This window comes from Copadichromis virginalis, linkage group LG16, assembly GCF_057382275.1.
Source record: "Copadichromis virginalis isolate Kocher_CV1m ecotype Utaka linkage group LG16, C_Virginalis_male_GT1.1, whole genome shotgun sequence".
NCBI lineage: Eukaryota > Metazoa > Chordata > Actinopteri > Cichliformes > Cichlidae > Copadichromis > Copadichromis virginalis.
Genome location: NC_140633.1, coordinates 21,367,503 through 21,391,324, shown reverse-complemented (window position 1 = coordinate 21,391,324; position 23,822 = coordinate 21,367,503). Strand labels below are relative to the sequence as shown.

Here is a 23,822-nt window from a genome sequence, read left to right as displayed (position 1 = left end):
ATAGATATAATAATTCGGTACACTGAAACATGACACCGTGTCATGATAGTAAAAGTATTGCAATATATTTTAAAAAGCGAAAGCTCTTAAGTAATTTGATTCTTAAGTTTAATCTTTGTATTCCTTCCAAGGAGTGCACAAAATGAGCACTGCCATAGAATGAGTGCTTTCCCATTCCATTTTGGTTCCTATCTTGTTTTGATCTTTATTTTTTCTTTTATTCTATTGTTTTTTCATGTGTGTTGCTGAATCCTGAACTTAAACATAGCATGTAGAATTGATACAAATTTGATGTGTGATACTGATATTAAATCACAAAATGATATTTTAACCACATAAATTAAGATTTAATCTTCAACATACAAAAGTTGACAATTTTAGTATGAAAATGACAATTTGTGTAATTCCAAAAAAGTTGGGATGCTTAGTAAAATGTAAATGAAAACACAATGCAAGAAATCTGCATATATTATAAAATCATATTTTATTCGCAGTAGAACAAAGAAAACATGTAAAATGCTTGAAATTAATAATATAATTTATAAATGGTATTAGCTTATTTTCAATTTGATGCCCATAATATATGTTTTGCTATTAGTAGTTACAACAGTAGTGTAAGACAGGAATAACACTTTGATGCTTAAGATTGTAAAACAAGCATCGTAGTCAAGCTAAGAACTATGAGTAATGTCAAAAAATGCAATAGTTCCTACATACAGTGACTGTTTTAATCAACTCAATAATTTAATTATACAACAATCAGATATAAATAAGATAATGTTCAAAACAATTTAAAAAACAAAGAAAAACAGTTTTAAACTATTATCACCTCTAAATCTCTCTTCTTTACTTATTTTTAGGTTTACATGCATCGTGTGATGTTGCGATTATGGTCCGAAGAAACAGCACTTGGAAGACTCCTCCACGACAAAGTCTGACAGTCAGCTGTCCGGTTATACACTGTGGAGAAACGCTGGAGGTCACCTGGTGTAAACTCTTTGGCTCAGTCAACTGTGAACGGATTCATGAAACAAAAAATGTGAAGATAACACAGAATCCTGATAAGGATAAGCTGATCTCATATTTAAATTTCAAGGAGATTTCCATTCATGACGATGGCATGTACAGATGTGGTTTACTAGGATATAATGGCAGCATAATCAGCCATTCCATCATCATCTCAGTATCAGGTATGCTTTCAGGTATATTTTATTCTTCATCAGCATTAAAATATAAAATAATAAAATATGAAGTGTTAATTCTGTACCAAGGGATTGAAACCCCCGATAATAATGATAAAAATGCAGGTGAGAAGCTTTATTTGTCAGAAAATCACTGCCAACATTTTCGTGGATGCAGTTTAGCACGACTGATCTGGTGATTCTGCTTTTGTAGGAACAACACTGAGCCCTGATCACAATGAGGATAAGAACTGGAGGCCATACTTCTACATTTATTTTGGCATAGTGCTTCTGATTCTCATACTGACTGCCCTCATCTTCCAGAGTTTTTATGACTGGAAACGTAAGAGCATTATTTATTTTTTGGGGGATAGTTGAAACTAAATTTATTGAATTTACCATCTAAAAATGGGTAATTTAATTATTGACTTTTTCTACAGGAGCACTGACCTCCCCAGCAGCCCAGCCCTGTTCAAACCAGATTTCAGCTTCAAATCCAGCACTTAAATATCAACAATGTGCACTATATGTTATCATCAAACATAGACACGCTACCAAACAGGGTGGAAAATATCACAACATGAGTAACCAAGTTAAAAACCCAGAGTCTTCTTTCACTGCTGAAAGACCAGAATCACCAACTTGCCAGCCCCATGAGCATCAGATTTCAGCTTCAAATCCAGCACTTAAATATCAACAATGTGCAGTATATGGTATCATCAACCACAGACATACTACTAAACAAGGTTTAGTAGAACAGCACACCATGGCACAATCAAGTTAAAAATCCAGAATATGCTGTCATCAACATTCCCTCACTTTTTTTCATTTGAAATGGCTACTTGTGGATGAAATTGTGTAAAAGTGTAAATCAGTACAGTCATGTAAAGAAAAAAGTTTGACTATATAATTCTGTGAAAAACTAAGTAAATCTAAATAGATCTTCACCAAGTTGGCTGATCTAAGATAAGATAAGATAAGATAAGATAAGATAACCTTTATTAGTCCCACGCGTGGGAAATTTGTTTTGTTACAGCAGTGGACAGTGCAAAGTTGCATAGAAAAATTAAAGAAAAACACTGGAATAAGATAACAATAAGATACAGTACACAATAGAATAGAATAAAATAAAATACTATATACAATTGAATAAAATAGAATAAAATAGAGTACAAATGCATACAATATGAGTATAATACAATGATGCCAGAGAGAGTATTGCACTTAGTGTTATTGCAATTTCAATCTAGAGCAACAAAACACCATATATTCACTCCAAGGTCTGACAGTGCAATGCTCAGAGGCTAGATTAGGTTATATAGGCCTGTTAAAGTTTGTGACAGAACAATTAAAAAAACATTAGACATTATGGCTTGTTTGGAAGAGTTACCAGGACAAAGACTCCAGGAGAAAAAACCAACAAACAAAGTGTTCTACCATAGTTTAGGTTTGCAAAGTTGCATCTGAAAAAAAACAACAACAAAACTTCTGCAATAATATATTTTAGACAGATGAGATCAAAGTTGAAATGTTCGCAAAAACCAAACAAAGTGTATCAGCACAAACAGCTCAAACCAACTTTCAGTCAAGGTGGTGGAAGGGGGATGCTTTTTGGTTTGTGATGCAGCTGGGGACCTTACAATCATTGAGTCGACCACAAATTCCTCAGTATACCAAAGTATTCTCGAGGTAAAATGTGAGGCCATCTGTCCAATAGCTAAAACTTGGCCAAAACTGGGGCATGCAACACTACAATGATCCCAAGCACAGGTACAATAGCAAATGTATGACAGAATGGCTGAAAGAGAAAAGAATCAGGGTGTTTCCACAACCTAGTCGAAGTACAGACTTCAACCCAGATTTGATAAATGCTGAATCTCAAGACAGTTTACAAAAACAAATGCTTCAAAACTCAAAGGACTGAAAAATTATTGCTACTAGATATGATTCCACAGTCTGATGAATTGATGGGTGTGTGAAAACTTTATCTTTCACATGACTGTATGAAGTGGCATAATGTGATGAGAAAGACTGCAAACGAGGTGAATGGAGGAAGCTTGTGGTTGTGTAGATGCACTGTGTGTCCTATTAAGCTATCATGAACAGACCAAAAGCAGCAGCAACTTTATTCTTTCACGTTCAGGTTTAATCCAGACAATGCTTTTATTTTATTTTGAATTTCTTTTTATTTTCTGATATGACTTTGTTCCCCCATTCAAATCCATGTAATTGAGTTGGAATTTTTAAAAAAAAATAAACATATTCAACTCTGATGGCCAAAACTTTGACAATGCCATAAAATTCATTAATGGAATAGATTTGTTCTGTACAGACTTACTGATATTTGTAATGCAGTCTTCTGATTTGTTACAGGATGCCAAACGTGACAGATTTTTATTTTTCTCTTAAATGAGCTCGTTATTGTTCCTATATTAAGGAGATTAAACAGATAAAAAATGATCATGTCCACTCATGGCATGTTGCAAAATACAGTAACAACACCAGAGATGCTTGAAGATATGAACAAATATTTGTAAAAGCCCATGATTTCATCTCATACCTTTTTCTGTCCTACAAACAGGCCTCTGTTTTTTTGTCACCACTAGTGTCAGAAATACAACGCCTTGTCTGTTGACCACAGCAGTGGGGTTTAACTTAAATGTGCAGGAAATTAAAGATGGACAGATTTAAGGTTTCAATGAGATCATGTGGCAAGTGGTGCTCCACCTCAACCACATGTTTATATACTTAGTGTTGCAGTTTGGGTGATGACCTTACTGTTGGTGCCACTTTTCAAGTAAGGGTAGCAATGATTAGCTATTTAAAGGTACTAGAAACTACAAGCAAATGAGAATGGAAGAATTAGAGAACGCCAGCTTATGATACAAACAAATACCATTATTTGCCAGCGTAAACTCCATGTTTTATAACTGCTGGAGGTTGAAGTCCTTAACATCATGGACTTCTTTCCCTTGCATCTCAGATTTCTCTGAGTCATTGTATGTGTGGGTCTGAAACTGGAGGCATTCACAAACAAGCAAACAAAGCAAAACAAAGACATTATTTAACCCAATTTTCAGAACAGATACAAGTTAAATTTTTTTAATGGTGCCACATGAAACTTTAAGCAGTGAAAAACACATTTAAGTTCTGTAAACAATTGCAAACAATTGTGTGAAAGTGTCACCCACAGATTAGCCATAATTCAGAGTAGGAACACAGACTGACCAATATCCACCTGCTCTACCAAACAGATGCAGATGCCGCCACTAATCCATCAGCCGCTCTCCTGCTCCACCTTCCCTCACCTTTGAAGAAGAGTTTGAGATAGACAAAAGTATTGGGCCACACCTTTTAATTTTTGAATTCAGGTGTTTTTAGTTCCATTATAGGTCTACAAAATCAAGTACCAACAATGTAGCCTTTAAATAAACATTTATGAAAGAATGGGGCGCTCTAAAGAGCTCACTATAAGCGAAGTCTGTGAAATTTCTTCCCTCCTATTCTCCACAATCAGATATTCCACAGTATTAATGCAAAGTGAAAATGCTTAGAAGCCCCAGCAGTTCAGTCATGAAGTGATAGACCTACCTTTCTATACAGGCAGGAAGTCTGCCTGCATAGAAAGGCAGACAGGAAGTCTGCCTGTCTATACCCTCACTTGAAGTCAGCAGTGCCCCATCCCCAACATATATATTGTGGGCAGGGAAATGCTATCCTCGAATGAGTCTCATGAAAGCTGAACAGAATCCCCTTGAAGCTTCAGCCACAGCCAAAACTGCAATCTGTTTGGCCTGTTGGCCAGTGGTATATCACAAAAACATGATTAATTCCCTTTTCTAAAATACAGGGTGGGCCATTTATATGGATACACTGTAATAAAATGGGAATGGTTGGTGATATTAAAGTCCTGTTTGTGGCACATTAGTATATGCGAGGGGGCAAACTCCTCAAGATGGGTGGTGACCATGGTGGCCATTTAGAAGTCAGTCATCTTGGATACAACTTTTGTTTTTTCAATAGGAAGAGGGCCATGTGACACATCAAACTTATTGATAACTCCCAACTCTTGAGCCACGATCGCCCCAATGAAAACAATACGTTTAAAAATGGCATTTTTCTCAGTATTATACATGTTGTTGTACCTGGAAAACTTACAATGAGATGTAAAGGCTACTAAAAAACCGTACATCTGTTATGAAAGATTGTAAAATATCAGGGCACAGCACATAGTAAAGGAATCTACTGTTAGAAAATGCCTAATGTGAGGATGTGATTATGGTCTGGAGAGGCAAGTCATTGAAAACCACCCAGGCACTATTGAGAATCACTAGATGCCATCTGGTCTAAAATCTTCGACTCAAACAACTGTGAACAGATTAGTAAAACAGAAAATGTGGGTGTGCATTGTGGGTTATTTCAGGCACAAAACAAGGATTCTTAAATATCAAAGAACTCCAAAGCAAAAATTGCCTCTATTGTCACCTGATGCAACCATATTTGGAGGAGAGAGCTCTCAGCCAACATTGGCACTGGATACCAGCTTGGCAATGGCAATCTGTAATTCACTCTGATCATAAATGAGTTGCCAAGTTTTACTAGCAAAAACAAAGAGTATCTTCCCAAGATCACAAAGACACACACAAAAAATTAAATTAAATATTTTAAAATAATTAAGTGGAAAAGAAAAACCCCGGAACGTGCTTTTGTCTCAGAGGTAGAAGAAGCCAGAGAACAAAATCCCATTTGTTGTGTCTGGTTGTATTTATGCTGTAAATCTGGGTATTTTAACACAGGAGCCTGTAGCAGCCATTAAAGAAAGGGAAGCATTTTGCACTTCCATACTGGCTTTATTTTTAGTTGGGTAACAAATATCGTTTAGTATAGAAAAAAGAATTGGAAGGAACTGCATAATCACCAAAGCCACAAGCTTTCCTGCCCTGTGGTAACCAGCCTTCTGCTCCAAACTGAAAAAGAAAGAAACAAATAAAAAAAAAAATCAAGACTGCTGTGAATGACTTCATCAACCATCAAGACTGCAGTAAACCTCCTGGAAAACAGCAGGTTCATTAACCAAGTTAAAAACCCAGCATATGCTGTCAAAATAACATTTCCTAAATGTTTTTAATTTAAAACGCACAAGTTAAATGAAAAAAAGTGCACTGGCGTGTGGCTGTGTTGTGCTGTTGAGCAGATGATAAGCGATCAACCATGCTGCAGAAGAGGTGAACAGAGGAAGCTTGTGGTTGTGTAGGTGTGCTTTCGGACATCTGAAGTTATTCTGAGTAGACCAGAAGCAGCAACTCTCACGCTCAGATTCGTTCCAATGTTGCTTTTTATTATGTTTTAATATTACTTTCTTTATATTCTTCATTTGCAGTGAGCAATACGGAAAACAAACTAAAAACAATGATTTCGCAGAAAATCCAGTGCGTAAATAGATTTGTTCTGCACAGACTCAGTGAAAATGTGTTGTTCAGTCATTGGGTTGATTTGTCAAGGCTAGCAATCATGTGAAAAAGAGAAATCAGCTTTTCACTGTAATCACTGGCTCATCTGTGACTTTGGAACCATTATGTTGTTTGCAACATTAATCAATGCAGTGATTTTATTGCACGTTTTTGCATTCCTCTTACTTGAGCTTATCATTTGACTTACTTACCTGTCCATTCATTACTTGTTGTGAAACAGAACTACCAGACAGACATGGTGTGAGTGTGAAGAGAGATATGAGCAAGCACCTTTACCAGGTCATCTCACATCTGTCCCACACACAGGGCTCATTCTTTTTGTCACTGCCACCGTCAGAAACGGGGCACTTTGTCTGCCAACCGCATCAGTGCGGTTTAGTTTAAGTGTGCAGGAAGTCAAAGATAGAAAGATTTCTGACAATGACACCTCGTGGTAAGAGTTGCTCCACCTCAATATTACATTGTTTACGTAATACAGCAGTTTGGGCATTTGCCTTATAAATTGTGAAATAAAAGTTAGCTATTTAGAGCCTCAAAGAGTTCAAAAATTAGAGGAAACCAACTTAAGATTTAAAGAATGTCAATTATATGTAATAGTAGACTCATCTATTGTGACTCATCTCCTCTTGTCACAGGTTTGGCTTTTCTTAAGACATTAACTGGGAGTAATTCCACATAAGAGGGGTTTTGCCACTTGGGATCATTTTATGAGGGTGTGTGAGGTTGAAGCATTTTACTAAAAAAGGAAAATTCTTAAATAAACCCAAAATACTATATATCAATTTTTACAGAAATATTTAAAAAAAAAGCCTGCAATAAAATAGTTTCTTTTTTTCTTTCACAGAGGCCTTGCCTTCATATTTTTATTTTCTTAAGCCTGGTTAGAAGTGTGATATATGAAGCTGTTTTCTTCTATAATTAAAACGTAGGCTATTAACGTGCTAATAAACAAGTCTGCTAAAATTGGTGACATGTGCGGAGACTTCTTCAAAACAAAAACCTACATTTTGGAACACTGATCAAAGTGTGTAACGACACTGTCATTGCTGTCACATTTTACATGGAAAAACAGGTTCTGACCAACAAATCAAGAAGAAAATCCCAATTTGTAGAGCAAGTTTCTCTAAGGTCACCACTTTTCAGTTGAAGGACTGGAAACAGGAAACTGCTTCCCCACCCTTTAAAGCGAATTCACTGCTGTTGCAAAGTGATAACTGTGAAACCTTAAATTACTGATCACTCATGATCTTGCTCAACACACACACATGTCACACGAGAAAAACTCCCAAATTTATGGATTATTATGTTCCTTCTGTTGTAAATCCTGATGCTCTAATCCACCGTTCACTAAAAAATCTCTATTGAAAAATGTGCCCCATTTTTCTTCCATTATTCTCAGTGGAATAACTTGGGGGAATACCCAGAGAAGTTGAAATATAGCCTACATGTTCTATGCGACTCTTAATCAATATGTGAGATGAGTCAGGAAACTACTTTCTGTCTGTGAATGGAATTTTTCTCTTCTCACCATCGGTGTCTGGCTGTCACAGCCCACACAGGCGCTCTGTGCATGCTCTTTCTCTCTCTCCGTGTATCTCTCTCTCTCTCACACACACACACACATTGGTAATTGTATTTTCCCTCGGTTAGACAAAGCCCTGATTCACGAAGCCCCTGCAAAATGACAGCGCACACGGAGGCAGTGCGAAGGCAGCGCTTGCAACAGGCCAGATTAGAAGGTGCCTCTGAGGTCACAAAGCGAGTTTGTGGACGCTTCTGCATCAAGGCAGCTTTTAAAAAAAACCTCCCACAATGTGTGCAGAAACGCAGAGTGTGTGTCATCTTCCTCCAAAGTGATGATCGAGAGTAACATCTGTGACGTCCGAGCATAACATTTTCTAATACATAATGAATATTAGTGAAGTGAAGAAACACAAGAAGCTTTTACATTATGTTTAAACTTGGAAACTGATCTGGAAAAATGACAAGTGAGACGGGGATTTTCAATTTAAAAAAAAAAAAAGTATTCTTGAGAGGAATATCACGGCCTTCCCGAGAGGGGGGGAGGATACAATAAGTATTTGTTTAATTTTTTTTCAGCAGTATGTGCAGATTTATAATCCTAACCCACTCCATCACCCCACCGTACCACTTCACTACAGCACAACGCGCGTATCACATACTTTACACATACAAACATGCACCTAGACTGCTTAGATTTCACATAAACGAATGACCTGAGAAACACCTTATAAACATTCACATGCAGATTCAAACACATTCTCTCCCACCAAATGCAAATAGACAACTACAGGTTTAGAAACTGTGCGATTTTAATCATTGTCTGGCAGAAGTCTGCAGCTGTGCAACAAACCTTTTGACAGGGTAAAAAAAATGCTAAGAATTGCTAAGGCATGTGGTTTTGCTAAAAATACAGATGTCTCCAAGGGGATTATACGGGAGCAGGGCTCAATTAGGAGTGCAAAACTATTACATTTGAATGATTTCACTCTGGTGTTAAGCATTTTTATTCATTATAGCAAAAGAAATAACATAATCTTTTAGCTTGGTTCTATTTTGATATCTGCTTAATTAAAGCACTGTTTTAGTTACACTTCTCACATAAATCCAGATGCAGTCGGATCTGAATTTATGCTGTCTTTATACAGGTGCTGGGTTAAATACACAAACGTATATCTAATAGAAAGCATAAATAGTAAATGTTATCTTTCAGTTGACATGGCTAGCAGACTCCCTGAGTAAAAGTGTGCACAATATGTGTGTGATTATTTGCTTGGCAATGTCCACCACAACTTGGCTTGGGATTAAAAAAAAAAGCATCTGGCCACCAGGTTTGGCACAGCTGAAAGGAATGTGATGCTTTTCTAAAAATAGTCGGAAATGCACAAAGTTGAGATAAAAGGCTGAAAGGATGACAGTGAGAGTCTGAATGCATTTTTAAACACTTTTATTATTCTGTTTGTTGCATTTATTACATTAACTTTACATATGTAAATAGTCATTCGTGCATCCTTTGATTTTTTTTTCCTGTTGGACGCTACCTTGCGTTCCTATTAAAAAAATCTGAACCCACTTTCAGAATTATGATGTTTCTGATCACTGTGTATGCTCAAACTCCACATACAGGTAAGTACTACTTAAATGCTTTTGTAGCTTTTGAATGAAGTGCTGATCTTAAACTCTAATAACTTTCATGCTGCTCGTCTGTTTACAAAGAAAATAACTGAGAGATGCAAGTCATATGCTTTGAAATGAAATATTATTTCAACAGAGAAATAACATTTTAAAAGCACCGCTTTGCACATACAAACACAGTAATACCCAGAAGCGCCATTGTAATTCATTGCTGATCATATAAGCACGCAGGTACCACTTTGATCCAGAGCAAAAATATTTAGAGGAGTGGAGTCTCTCTTTGGGTGTTTAACGTGAAGTTCTCAAGCAATTTTTCAAACCACTAACCATGACTGTAGGATGGAGGCATCGAACAAGACACGCATTCCTTTCTGGGGCACCAAAAAAGGTTTTACTGTTGCTCCCTCAGGCAATTGATTCAAGCCATCTGACCGTGGAATTCAACTTCTAACGAACACACATGGACACACACACACATGCACACACACATCAAACACAAACAGACTTTGAAACGTGTAGAAAAGTTTGTAATAGATATTACATAAACAAGGAATCAGTATGCAGCCCTTTTAGTTCATCTAATACTACCGATGGCCCCACCCAACTATCACAATACACTGAAGCGACAGGGTCTTCAGCTGAGGTACCAGAGGAAGAATAAGTATCAGCTCATAGTGACAGTTAGCTGGTTATTTAAAAGATAGGGATGGCATTTTCTTTCCTACTGTCCAAAAATCACCCAAAATGTTAGTACATCTCTGCAGTGCAGGCGTGGCTGAGCAGCGAAATCTTGGAATATTTAATATAATTTCACTGTTTTAAAATAAAATTATATATATACGTTTTTCAAAACATAAAGCGTTTACTGCCTTTAATTTCAGCATGGATACATACAAATACACATTTGGTTTCTGCTAATGCTGAATATGAAAAATATAAAATAGCAGTGCACTCTTTCTTTAAAGACCAGGTAAAAGACTCAGAGTCTAAAAGAGGAAAGTGTTTTGAGGACAGGCGATGTGCTATCAAACAAGTACTTTAATTTGCCGCACAGAGACGCTGCTGTTGGTTCAGGAATGCATGGGCATCGATTCATTCAATTACAGAGTCACACAGAGAACGACAGCGAGATCTGCTTAAGAGTTTCTCACTGACACCATGTGAGGACAGTCTGGCAGATTATATCAGAAGCAGCAGAGCAGAGTTAAGTGTTGTCCATTTGGTGCTCATAAATAGGATTGTACTGAACATCCTACAGAGGTGTGTCAGAATATCTTCCCTTTGTACCGAGATGATGATGATGATGATGATGATGATGATGAAGACGAAGATAATGCAGGGAAATAATTCTGCAAGGCTGGCTCCCAGCATATCTTCTTGTCAGCCTCTGTTCTCATTTGTTTACGATCAATCAGCTGAAAACAAAAGTACAAGGAGAGAGTAAAGAATATCTAAAAATGCATTATAAAGTATAAAAATAAAGGTTTTTCTAATATTTAACATTTACATTTCAGAAAAAAGTCTGAAACAGTTTAACTGTGGAAAGGTACTACATGCTAAAAAACACAGAGGCACGAAGTCAAAAGACAAAACGTGATTGATCATGCAGGTTTTAAAAAACATGAAATGACTATCACACTGATTTTTTACAGTATATGTAATAATATCTGGATTACAAATTATTAAATTAAATAATATAGTTTTATTGCAATCAGAGTTTTTAAAATCAAGTTCCAGGAAAATTCGTTACCATAAATCATTCCTGTCATAATAAGATGAGGTAAGTGGGAAAACTGCAGAACCTAGTCTCTGTCCAACTCTTCACTTTGTTCAGTGTATGAACTGGTTCCATCAGATCTTTCTTTGTAAAAGTCTTGTCTGTAAAGTTTTCTTTGACTTCTTTGGCTTTGGCTGATTTCCTTATTCAGTCAGAACTGCTATACTCGGACTTCCTTCTTGCACAGACGGAAAACAGCTCTTAAATTTGTCAGTAAAGTGCAGATGGAGTGCAGATACAGGACAATGAAGCAGGAATATCATACCATCGATGTTCAGTCCTAACTGTAAATATTAACTAAACTTGGAGGATGTTATGAAACCCATTTCCAGATGGAATCAATATAGAAACTTGTAAAAAGTGAAATAATACAAAAAACTGAGAGAACCAGAGACTTTTAGAAGTTTCTAGTCTTGAAATTAAAAAAGTCTTTCACTCTCAGTCTTTATAGTGCATGTCATTCATTTTTGTCTACACTCTCATACTCTTTTGTTGGTTTTGTGCTTTGTGCTGCTCCTTTCACTCTTTTTGCCTCTCCACTGATCGACTGAGGCAGATACCTTCTTCTCTCTGAGCCTGGTCCTGCCAGAAGGCACTTCCAGCTACAGGGGAGTTTTTCCTCTCCACCATCACAAAGTGAATCTGCAGTTACCCCTAGGCCATGCGGTTAATGATAATATTAAATACAACTGGAATCTCAAATACTGAGTGCAGCAGCTTCAGCACCCATTTTCCCATTCATATATTCAATATTGTAAATGTAGCATTTATGTCACAAGTTGACTAAAGACAAGTGAGATACTGTTTAGAAGCAAAAGCTAGTTTCAGAGTTTACAGATTAAAAACTAACTGACAAGACAGATCAGGTAATTTTATAGATATGAATAAAACCAGTTTACAACAACATATAATATAAATTCCTGCTCCTCCAGGCTTCTAAATATTAATGTTGCATGCTGGGGGAGCAGGCTGAGGGTCGCAGATGCCAACAGACTTAATAAACTGATCCGTAAGGCCAGCAATGTTGTGGGGATGGAGCTGGACTCCCTCAAGGTGGTGTCGGAGAGGCGGATGCTGTCCAAGATAAAGACAATGTTGGATAACACCTCCCACCCACTCCATGACATGTTGGTCAGTCACAGGAGCTCGTTCAGTGAGAGACTGAGATTACCGAAAAGCACCACTGAACGACACAGGAAATCATTCCTGCCTGTGGCCATCTCCCTGTACAACGCATCCACTTAACACACTGTTTGCTGCTACAACTACACATGTTTCTTTTCCAAATATTTATTTATAAGTGACTTATGTATGTATGTATGTATATATATGTATATATTGTACTATTCTTAGTTAGCGTATTGTCTGTCTTGTCTTAATGTTGGTTTAAAATGGAGCACTGTAACAAAAAATAATTTCCCCCAGGGATCAATAAAGTATTCTGATTCTGATTCTGATTCTGATGTAAGTTGGTGATAACTGAGAGCCTATCGATGGGGATGTTATTATAATTAAAATGCACATGTTTACAACGCATTACAACCTATGGGTGCATAATAAGATTTGCAAAATGTGCAAGAGAATATCGTAAAAAGTCACTTTGACTTGTGAATGTGTGCAGTAATGTGGAGCTGTGTGCGTAGTAATTTTGCAAATGTGTACACATATCTCCAAATCTGTATTCAGACTGAAAGAGATGATTTTTTTTTATTTTCAAAACATTTACTAATATAATTATACACACAGAAACTCAATACATATTTGCAGATTATAACACACTGACAAATCTTATTGGAATCTCACAATTAAGGTAATTACACAACTCTGGGCACAAATTTGGAACTAAATCAGTAAATATACTTGACAGTGTATGCCACAATATGGACGTGAGTGGATACTGGGAGTCATTTCACAATATCTGACCTGTGGGAAATGACTTTCTGACCATTATTTCAATATTATAACACTATTATTGAAGAACACCACACCTGGCAACTGCTTCTTCATTGTTTTTGAAGCACCCAGGCAGTTTGCCTAAACCCACAATAAGAGAAGGAGCCCCAAATATTAGATTTCCTTGACCTTCAAATGATCTCTTGGCTTTAAGAGAATTACGATGGAGTGAGTGGAGAAAGTGTAATAACTTTAAAACAATTCAAGCCAAGAGACTGTCAGTATCAAGAGCACAGTATATTAGTGCACAAGCAGTTCTTTAACGTTGAAATAAAAAATACTGTTTTACTTCCAATATTAATTTAGTTTGTTCACTGTTTGAGTCACATGTTTACAAAGGGCGGGAACCATGTGTAGCTCTGCATGTTTGATTTGGCAGACACGGAGCCCAGTTCTGACAAAGGCATTTGTGTCTCCTCCCAGAATCAGAAATCAGGGCAAATGTTTTGACAAAAAGTATTTTGAAGCTTTCATTTCTTAATGATACTGCATGTTTTGTAGCATTTATGAACATAAAGCAATCTAGTTAACTTGAGGTGACCAGCTCACACCACTAGTTACATAAAACCTGTGGACAGGTGGCTAAAGCGACAGGAGTGTGGACATCAACACAAGATTTTTCATATGTATTCCTGATACAACCCTCAAATAATGACAGTGAGACATTATTGGAGTTATACAGTGGGCATACTCACCTTCTTTACGCAAAAAACACTTCCAAAGGCAGAAGCAGAGAGACAGAACTAACAGAGCTGCTACTGTAGTGACTGAGATCAGGATGGTGAGCGCCGTCCCGACTGGAAGGGAAAAATATAGAAATCTGATCAGCTGTTTTAATATCTCTATAAATAGATAAACATATAATTCTTCAATTTAATTTTGCTGTTAGTATTTCTGTGACTGTTTGTACCGAAGGGCTGTGCTAAACTGAAAAGTGCCTCTCTGCAGCTATAGACCTGCCCTGATTAAATCTCAGATTTAATTTAGTTACTGTCTGATTCCACTCTTGACCCATTAAACCAAGATAAACCACAAAATGAAATACCTGACAATAGCACACAGTTTACATATGCCAAAGCTTCCAGACCATTAAAAAACACAACAGAGATTTTTTAACCATACTGGTGAAGAATGGGAAAACACTAATTCACTCAGCAACTTTGCTGATTCACTTAAACTGGTGATCACTCCCACTCTCATCCTTATCAGTTAACATGAGGTGCTGAGTAAACTAAGAGGCTCCCTTGACAGCCTGTTAGCTTAGCATAAACACTTGAATAAGGGAGAGTTGCATTGCTGGCATCAACAAATCATCTATGAGCATCTGTAACTTTCTATTTAAGATGCTCTGTCTTCAGTCTGCATGAAAACAGACATGTAGGTAGAGCAAATTATCATTTTATAGGTTGCTTGTGCAATATTGTCTTTAAAAAAAGGCAAAAATCATACCTTAATCCAGCACTTGAAACAGATGGCATGCATTGTGGAGTTTTTGGGGGGTTTGGGGGCTTATACAGCCATTGTTCTACAGTACCCCTGCTCATCATATCTGAGCTTTCACTTCCAAATTTCTTCCTTTGATTGAGACTTTTAAATAGAGAGACAGTAAGGCCATTATGATAATTCTGAACATTTAGTGAATCCTAGATAGGAAGTAAGTTACTGTTTAATGTTATGTATATTTAAATATTTATAGTATCATAATTCAGGCTTCTCTGGAGAAAAATCTACCTCATACTTTACCTCCTTATTTTATGCTTTTCCCTAAATTTAAACCCCCCAACACAGCAGAAGAGATTCAGTAGTCACTGCAAATTTGCACATGGTCAGAACAGGGTGAACAATCCAACCACAGTCCTGGAGGGCTAACAGCACTCCACAATGAGCTATATTTGAATGCATTTTTAATTTTTATGGGCACCTCATATTCATGGCTCTGCTTTAATGAGTTGCAAGGCATCGTGCAGAGACTCCTGTGGTTACTGGAAGCCATGAGAAGGAGACGGTGCTGGCGAGTGGATCAGGAAGCAGGCCAGCTGTGTTATCAATCGTGGTCAAGCGAGAAAGGGCAGTGGTCTGTATGACTATCTACTAACAAGTTCCACCGCATCAGCCAAGGACACTGCCTCTGTGCTCAGCAGAGCATAATATTAATGCACAGGGTCCATGGGTTGAAAATTGAAACACTGCTCAGAAGATCCATGAGGAAGCTTAAAAAAACAATTTTGATTTGACCCTTGAGGTTTCATCTTTTAATGCAGTATCGAATTCTTGGATTTTGTGCTAAAGTATGGTATCCAGCTGACTGTAGTTTCATTTTCATGAAGGTAAGAGTGGTATTGAAATGTTCATTTCACCATGTTATGAAGTGAAGATTGCCTTTATGCAAAAAATTGAAAAGGCTAACAGACCTACATAAGATGAGGATGGGTCTGCAAGTATGGGAACTAGTGCAATGCAGTTTATGGGTGTCTTTTAGAGAACATTTAAAAACTATTTCTACTATCTTTTTCATCCTGGGTTGTAGTATTGCCTGCAGAAAGACATTTTAAGTTTGTAACATAACGTAGCTCAGGGCAAAAAAAGCTCAGCCGCTGAGATCTTCAAAGAAGAAGGATTAGTAACACTAACTTACTCTTAGTGTTCATTGATACAGCAATTGGTGACTCAAGCCCTTTGTGGTGCACCAAGCATTTGACCGACACGTCTTTAAGCAACCCAGACTGGACAGTCAGCGTACTGATCACTAGAGTGGTCCCATCATCTTGCGGTAGCTGCTTTGTCACAGGTGGGTGCATGGTGCGGTTGTCTCTCTCCACATTCCACACAATCTCTGCCGGCGGCCTTGAAACAGAGGTGCAGTTTGCCTCGATCACCCCTGGAGAAGTGGTTTTGTAGCTCACCTGAGGTTTTGGCAGCACTGCGAATAATAAATTTACACAAATCCAAGTTTATTGCAATAAACCTTTCTGTTGCTTCAATAAAAATAAAAGCAGTCAGTGAAATATGAAAAGCATGCTGTGGTAAATCAATCATGTGTCAGATTACTTTAATCTATAAATTGGTCCATTGTTTTAGTTTCCATCATCTAAGTGTGCTAATTTAAATTTCTAAAATCATATCTAATAAAACCCTTAAAGCCTTTCGGTTCGTTCAGCTAAGATATGCGAATTCCTGCACTCCTTAGATCCATAAGTAAATATCTGGCTGTTTTCAATTCTCTGTTCTCTGGGCTGAGAAAGGAATGTGATACACTGGAACTCAGAACATTTCTGTTGGCAAGAAAACATTTAGCCACAGATATCTGGCATTCAGAGTTTCAGCAATTTCTGCAAATTCTACGTGATAAACTTCACCCATCAACAGCCTTAGAGGGTGGTTCAAATCTGAGATCAATCTGACAACAATCCAAACCATAATAATGCCTTCGTGTTGCATAGCTTGGAATGACTGTGGCTTTTATTTAAAATGTAATGCTCGTGTGTCCTAAACAGCAAATGTATTACGAGGAAGTACATTTTTGTCCCCGTTCATTACTATGTAGTTACCTATTACAATGGCACAAATATATACATAAAAACAATCAAAGTATTGTAATTGCTTTTTCCCTCATGGTGGCGATTACTTTTGAGATTTGTAGTAAGTTAAGAGATTTATATATTACCTAATGTATACTGTGCCAAGCCTGGTGTTACAACTTAAATAAACCACAAACTGTGACATATAAAAGCTGAAAATGTATAATTTCATGCAGAAATTTAATGCAGCCGTGAAGATGTGAACTCAGTGACCGCTTCACTTGTAGTATGAAAAATCTTCTTTAGAGCTTTTAAATCACGTTACACATTTCTCCATTCCATGTTTTTCACACTCTAGTTTAACTAACCCTGCTGGTCTGCTTTCAGGAGGATAACGCACAAAGATTAAATCATTTTTTTAACATGGCAGTGAGTTCGCTGTACTAAAAAGGCCTCCACAGTCACCAGATTTCAATCCAAAAAAGCAGCACTGAGATTTGGTGGAACAGGAGATTCACATCATGGATGTTCAAATGACGAATCTGCAGCAACTGTGTGATACCGCCATGTCAATATGGACCTTAATCTTAGAGAAATGATTACAGCACCTTGTTAAATATATACCAGGAAGAATTACCATGAAGTCAGATCTAAAGGCAAAGGGAGTCTGGCCTAGTACCATGTTTTTTATTAATGTAATTAAGAATACTTGTAATAGCAAAGATAATGTAAATGTGTCTGCATGGGCTATAATTGCTGTTGAACAGTATTTCTGAAAGTGGGAGAAAAGAAGGGCGCATTATGTCACACCCAAAGTGGAATGAAGTTAGAAGCCTGTTGGCAACAATAAGCATTAAGAATAAAACATTAATGCTAATCATGCTTCAGCACCCAGAACGCCTACTGTCCTGTACAGTTCAGTTTCAGACAAAAGCACGTGTGTTTCTTGAGATAATTGTGAGAGCAAGGGAATGGGAGAAAAGTGGAAAAGCAAATGAGCATAAAGAGAGAGAGAGAAACAAAGCACAGAGGGAATCACTGTCTGCCGCAAACACTGACAGAGTCATGCATCAGGACCTCGTTCCCTGCCTCCATCGTTCTTCCGAATGGTCCATTCTTTGCACGGACACACTCCTGTTCTGTTCTGAGTTTGTGTGTTAACAACAGTCTACTCTTGTGATATCATAAAATTGTGCATAGGGCAAAATCTGGGAGAAAAGATGCACATTCCTATCTGAATCCCAGGGGGTACCTGTCTATCCTGCCAAAAATGTCCAAGTTAAATCGTCTCCTAGTTGCACTAAAGCCTGCCTGCTTTATTTTTCTCTCGGCTTTTAGCTCCAACTATTTTCTTCGTTCCATGCGAAAGTGACACTATTTTACAAAAACACAGCCTCAAAAAACTGAAGACTTTTGAAGTATCAGCCGCACTAACAACAAATAAAATCATAGCTCTGTGGGAGGTAGGGAACCTTGATTAGGTCCGCTGGCCCAGAGCAAACTATGTCAATTTGATGTACTGCTTTGGAAATTTGGCGTGAAATTCTGGGCGTAATTTGGTTCAGCGTGCCTCGATTAAGACTCCTAATGACTTTATTGGTCGCCTGACATTTCAACTAGTGCCACCAACAAGCCAAATCTTCCACTTGTCCAGGGCTTAATTTAATCTCAGAACAGCTCAATCACTTCCAGTTAAATTCTAGGGCCAAAGGGTAGGTTTAAGCATTTTACAAAGCAAATATGAGACTGTAATAGTCTGAATTAACTAAATCAAGTGAGTATCTTACCAATCACAGTCGATTTGGTACAGTCTGTTTCCTTGCTGAGTTCGCAGGGGAGGGATCTGCTGACAAGTGGACTTGTCAGGACAAAACACCAGCAGTAAAACTGCACGATTACCACAAAGCAATTTATTATTGCTATGTTAAAGCCTCAGTTTGACTTTGGCCAAACAAGAATTTCGCTTTTTATACTAACATAATTAATGTGAACAGTAAAATGTCATGGGAATACTTTATAACAGTACCCAAACAATTTACCAGATATGGGATAAACTACACTATACTACTTCAAGACAAATATCTTACATTGCACTGTCTGGCATTGTCCATCGACAATGCCAGACAGTGACATAGACTGCCCAGTGTTAACAGCAACAGTTATTCAATTTAAGCGTAGTTATAAGATTTTACTGCTAAGGACAACTGTTCATTGTTACTACTATGACCTCAAAGAAGGTCAAAGAAGGAAGAAGTGCCTCAAACTGTGAACACAGCTTCCAGAAATGCTGATTAGTTTAGCCCCAAAGACACTTATAAATGTTTATTATAACAAAATTAGGTTTGCAGAGTTACATCCAAACAAGCCACAACACTGACGCTTGGTTAAATGATACTTTAGCGGAGCTGTGATGTACAGTGCCGTGCCTGGAGAGAACCAAACACAGCAAAACAGCACAGACGCCTAATGTAACTGCAGAGCACGGTGGTGCAGGGGTGATGATTTGGGCTGAGCACCTTGTAGTCATTAAGTTGACCACAAACTACTCTGTATGCCAAAGTAATCTTCAATCAAATGTGAGACCATCTGTCTAAAAACTAATGCTTGGTAAGGCTGGACAATGATGTGAGAATCTGATAAATTCATATTATTGCTCGTAAAGATGGCGCTACGAGTTCTTATCAATTAGTTTTGCACAGAATCATGTGAAAATTTTCTTTTTTGCATAACAAAACAATAATGCAAATTCACCAGCAGTGTTTATTACCTTTGTGCAGAAACAGGCTAGATGTTTCTGTTTACATTTTATCTGGTGAGCTAGCTACAAAATTAGCATTTAACTAATTTTGTAAGATAACTTTGCAAATATTACACAGACTTGCTTATTTTTTGCATATTGTTAAAAAATTATGTTTTCAACAGTACAGAGACTGTTCTTTTACTCCCTCTGATTTGTGCTAACTAGGCACTTGGTGTGAGCAGATTACACAATTAATGACTATAGCAATTAGCAATTTTATTTTATTTTCAAAACTTTATTTTAAGAAACTTTTAAACTGTGCTTCATTTCTGATTTATGGTAAGTTTATTGTACATAAGATGTCTCAGGGTTTGTACAAATACTGAGTTCTTGTGTGGATTATCCTTTTACAATACTGAACCACAACAGCATCACCAGTAATAGCCCACTGTGAAAACAGGTGTTTACCGTAGGTGGAGAGACAAACTGTGGAGGTCTTCGGCCCATCAGAATGTGTTTCATAGATGCAAGTGTAACAGCCTTCGTCCTGGATGGCAACAGGCTGGATGGTAAGCTGACTGTCAGACAGGGAGGAAGTGAGCCAGACTCTCCCCTGGTAGGGTGGCTCGATCATGGGGTCGCTCCGTTTTGCAAAGGAGGCTACATCCGTGGATTCTCCTTGAGCAGAAATGTGCCTCCACATTATCTGTTGAACTTTTTCTGGCAAACCATAGGAGCATAAAAGGGAAACCTTTTTGCCGCTAACTGCTGTTTTGTTACCATCAACGGTGACTTGAGCTGGAGATTTAAAAAGAGAAAAAAACACTAGTCAGTGAAAGAATGATGGATGAGAAGATAAGATAAAGAAAAGAAAAAGGCAGATAAAGGGTGCAAACAGGACAATGTTAATATTCAGAAATATGAGACGCCCAAACAGAAACCAGTCACTGGAATCCACACCAGCTGTTTTTGGTTAGAGCCCTCCTCCCACTGCTCCACGGCTCTTTATTAACATGACTGGCTGAGTTTCAACATACTCATCAACTCTTGTTCAGAGGTGAGCAGTGGTTAGGGACATCAGTATTCACATATTTTCAGTGTTAACGGTCGGGTGCAAAGGGCAGGCATCCAAAATCAGTTAAGAAATGGTGCACCACTGAGGACAGAAATGATGGAAACTCCATTCAGCTGACTGGCTTTTATGATTCTCGTGTGGCGTCTCAATTTCAATCTTTGTTATTTCTCAAATATACCAGCAGCTATTGTAGCACATCTCACATTTTCTCATTCAAAAACAGACGACACTGATGATACTAAAGGTGTATCAACCAGTTGACAGGCCATTTTACTTCCGCTTCAGAACAATTGAGCTCTTCAGTTTGACCCTGTGAATGACATCTGCCTCCTTCCTTGTGTCAAGGGGATCATTACTCAAACTGGCTTCCAGAGCAGGTCTTCCCAACTAGTTCGCAGCCATTCTTACTATGCCATAGAAGATTTTCACTGTGGTTTAAATACAAGAGACCTGCATGTTTAGTGTGCTTTTGTTTGAAAAAAAAAAAGACATTTTGAACTTTCACCCATGCAAAGCCTGTAGGTCAGCTTGCATTACAATTCATTCATTTTTCGTTCAGTTATGGCTGTGCAGACTGATACTCACTTTACATTCAGTGCAATAACAGCATCATATAAACTTTTATTTTTAGCCATTTTATGGAGCAGAAGACATTACGTTGATTACAGGAATCTGAGAAGAATGCACTGAAGTCCACCAGAGGTCTCTGAACTGAGCCAGAAACACTGCTGTAAAGGATCAGTACCTTAATCCATACAGGCAAGCTACTCATTCTGTCCTGTAACAGATTGGTACAGCTTCAGAAATGTGTACAAGCACACAGGATTTACCTAAACTATAACATACTGCTGTTGCACCAAGATCATTAATGTTAATCTGTTATCATTAATGGGCTTACTCACAAGTCACTGTGAGACACGTCGATCCCTGCTTTGAACCAGTAGGGTGCAGGTCAAATATGCAAGTGTAGCAGCCTTCATCACGGAAGCCCACCCTGCGAATGATGATAGACGAGGTGTCCTTCGCAGACGACGGGGCGAGTTCCACATGCTGCTGTCCGCTCACACTCTCCCTGTTGCCAGGCTGGTAGGTCAGCAGGGTCTTGTTCTGGACATCTAGCCAACGCACCTGTCTCAGGGATTCACCTCGCTCCTTTGAAAGACTGCAGGTCAGAGTGAAAGGCTTCTCCACCGGTGCTTCCAGATGCTGGGTTGCTGTTACTCTAGCTGGAACAACCACCAGAGAAAATCATAAGCTGATGTACAGAACATCCTCACTTTAGCTTTTTCCTTATGCTATAAGCGTGGTTTGGCACACTCACCTTGTAGGCGTCCTGCCATAAGCAAGAGTGAACACAGCTGCAGACAGGAGGCCTGGATCATCATCTTCTTCACTGCTCATTCAACAGAGAGAAAACGAGAGTTACTGAGATTTAACAAATGATTATAGTCTGCTCCTGTGTGAATATACCCTCTCTTATAATTAAAAAAAAAAGAAGATGATCCAGTGATGCAGAATGAAGGCTGAAAAGGCAAACTCACTTTATCTTACTCAGAAAGCCAGTTAAACTGCTGTATTCAACAATGTACATTTTTTTTACAGAGATTTTACTCCATAAAGCATTTAGTGCAGTTCAAAATATTTCTATACATCTATAAATTAAGTGCGCAAAGACTTTCAGATGATACCCTGAGTAAGTCGCAAAGTTATCACAGTAGAGATGATTAAACCGATTCAGGGTTGGATTTAAGCCTAACGGCTCAAACTCCAAATTAAATACAACTGTAGATAATTGCACGTCAAAGAAATTAGTGATTATAAGTGTTGTACTACTTTGCTGAAATCAGATCACCTGTTGTTAACCAAGTGAATGAAACAAAATTCCTTTAAAAGATTAATAAATCAAAAGCCCTATCATATACAAATTATAGACCCATGAGACTAAATCACTCACCTTTGTATGCCAAAAAGCCAAGCAGTTTAAAATCTTCTACCTCTGCAACATCTCGCTCATCCTTATGATTTGTCAGTCTCGGGAAACTTCACTCTAGAAAAGGATAGAGACCGTTTTTACTCATCCAACTCTTTTCCACTGTGCGCACATCAAACTCCGCCGTGAACACCAGCCGGCCAACAACGGACTGCGGTGAGGCGCCCACAACAGGCTGAACCACATAGCTCATGTTTTGCGCTCACAACGCCCTCTGGAGGGACTTTGTGTGCATTTCTGGTTTCACAAAGCCTGCAATCAACCATGGACTGCAGGACGCAGCTGACAAGTGTTTCATTTTGATGTCAAGTACACATTATAATAAATTAGAAGTTTGAGTAAAACATATTAATTTAAGGCTTTCATTGGAACTTTGGGTAAAACCTCATAGGATGACATCAGAAAACATAACAATTTTTCAAACTACTCCAAGGCTGAGACGAGTGAATGTAATACAAATACTAAATACATAAATCTTATTCATTAAACTGCTTCCTTTAGGGGCCTCCAGTGTCCTCCATCTCACCCTATCCCGAAGATCCTCCTGTGTCGCATCCCTCTGCATGTCCTCCTTCAAAACTTCTATTGACTTCGCTGAGATCTTCTTCTTCGTCTCCTGCCTGTCAACTCCATCTACAGTTAGCATACTTTTCCCAGTATTTCCACTATCCCTCCACTGCACACGTCCAACCCAAAACCATCCCAGTCTTGCCTCTCTAAATTTGTCCCCAGGTATTAAAAAGTGAATGAATGATTAAATAAATGATATTTATAAATAATTCGCAATTTATTTAAAAACAATGAAAACAATTTAACGCTATGGTTGAATACATTTTTTATTAACTTTATTGAAGTAAAGAAAAGTAAGAAGTGCGTTTTTGTTGCGCTTATTTTTTTACGTCTACGTTTTTACATATGGAAAAAACAACAATTGTAAAATAAATTACATTTCTGATAAATG

The 23,822-nt window shown here is 37.9% G+C and overlaps 1 protein-coding gene across 1 annotated transcript; it reads right to left on the bottom strand.

Annotated features, from left to right (window-relative positions):
• Window positions 1–9,603: 9,603 nt before the first annotated feature.
• Window positions 9,604–23,467, bottom strand: LOC146690696 (OX-2 membrane glycoprotein). Its single transcript, XM_085433748.1, has 8 exons — window positions 23,388–23,467; window positions 22,826–22,918; window positions 22,193–22,264; window positions 21,774–22,097; window positions 20,265–20,594; window positions 16,174–16,458; window positions 14,234–14,335; window positions 9,604–11,223 (listed from the first exon to the last, which is right to left on the bottom strand). The coding sequence occupies exons 3-8, from the start codon at window positions 22,254–22,256 to the stop codon at window positions 11,216–11,218; spliced, it is 1,113 nt and encodes a 370-aa protein (XP_085289874.1). The 5' UTR covers window positions 22,257–22,264; window positions 22,826–22,918; window positions 23,388–23,467; the 3' UTR covers window positions 9,604–11,215.
• Window positions 23,468–23,822: the final 355 nt, after the last annotated feature.

Coding starts and splice junctions, on each gene's coding strand:
- LOC146690696 (XM_085433748.1), bottom strand. CDS start 22,256: ATGATGATCCAGGCCTCCTGTCTGCAGCTGTGTTCACTCTTGCTTATG. Junction 20,595..21,773: donor GACGTGTCTCACAGTGACTT/GTGAGTAAGCCC, acceptor TTAAATCTCCAG/CTCAAGTCACCGTTGATGGT. Junction 14,336..16,173: donor TGTATCAATGAACACTAAGA/GTAAGTTAGTGT, acceptor TTTCCCTTCCAG/TCGGGACGGCGCTCACCATC.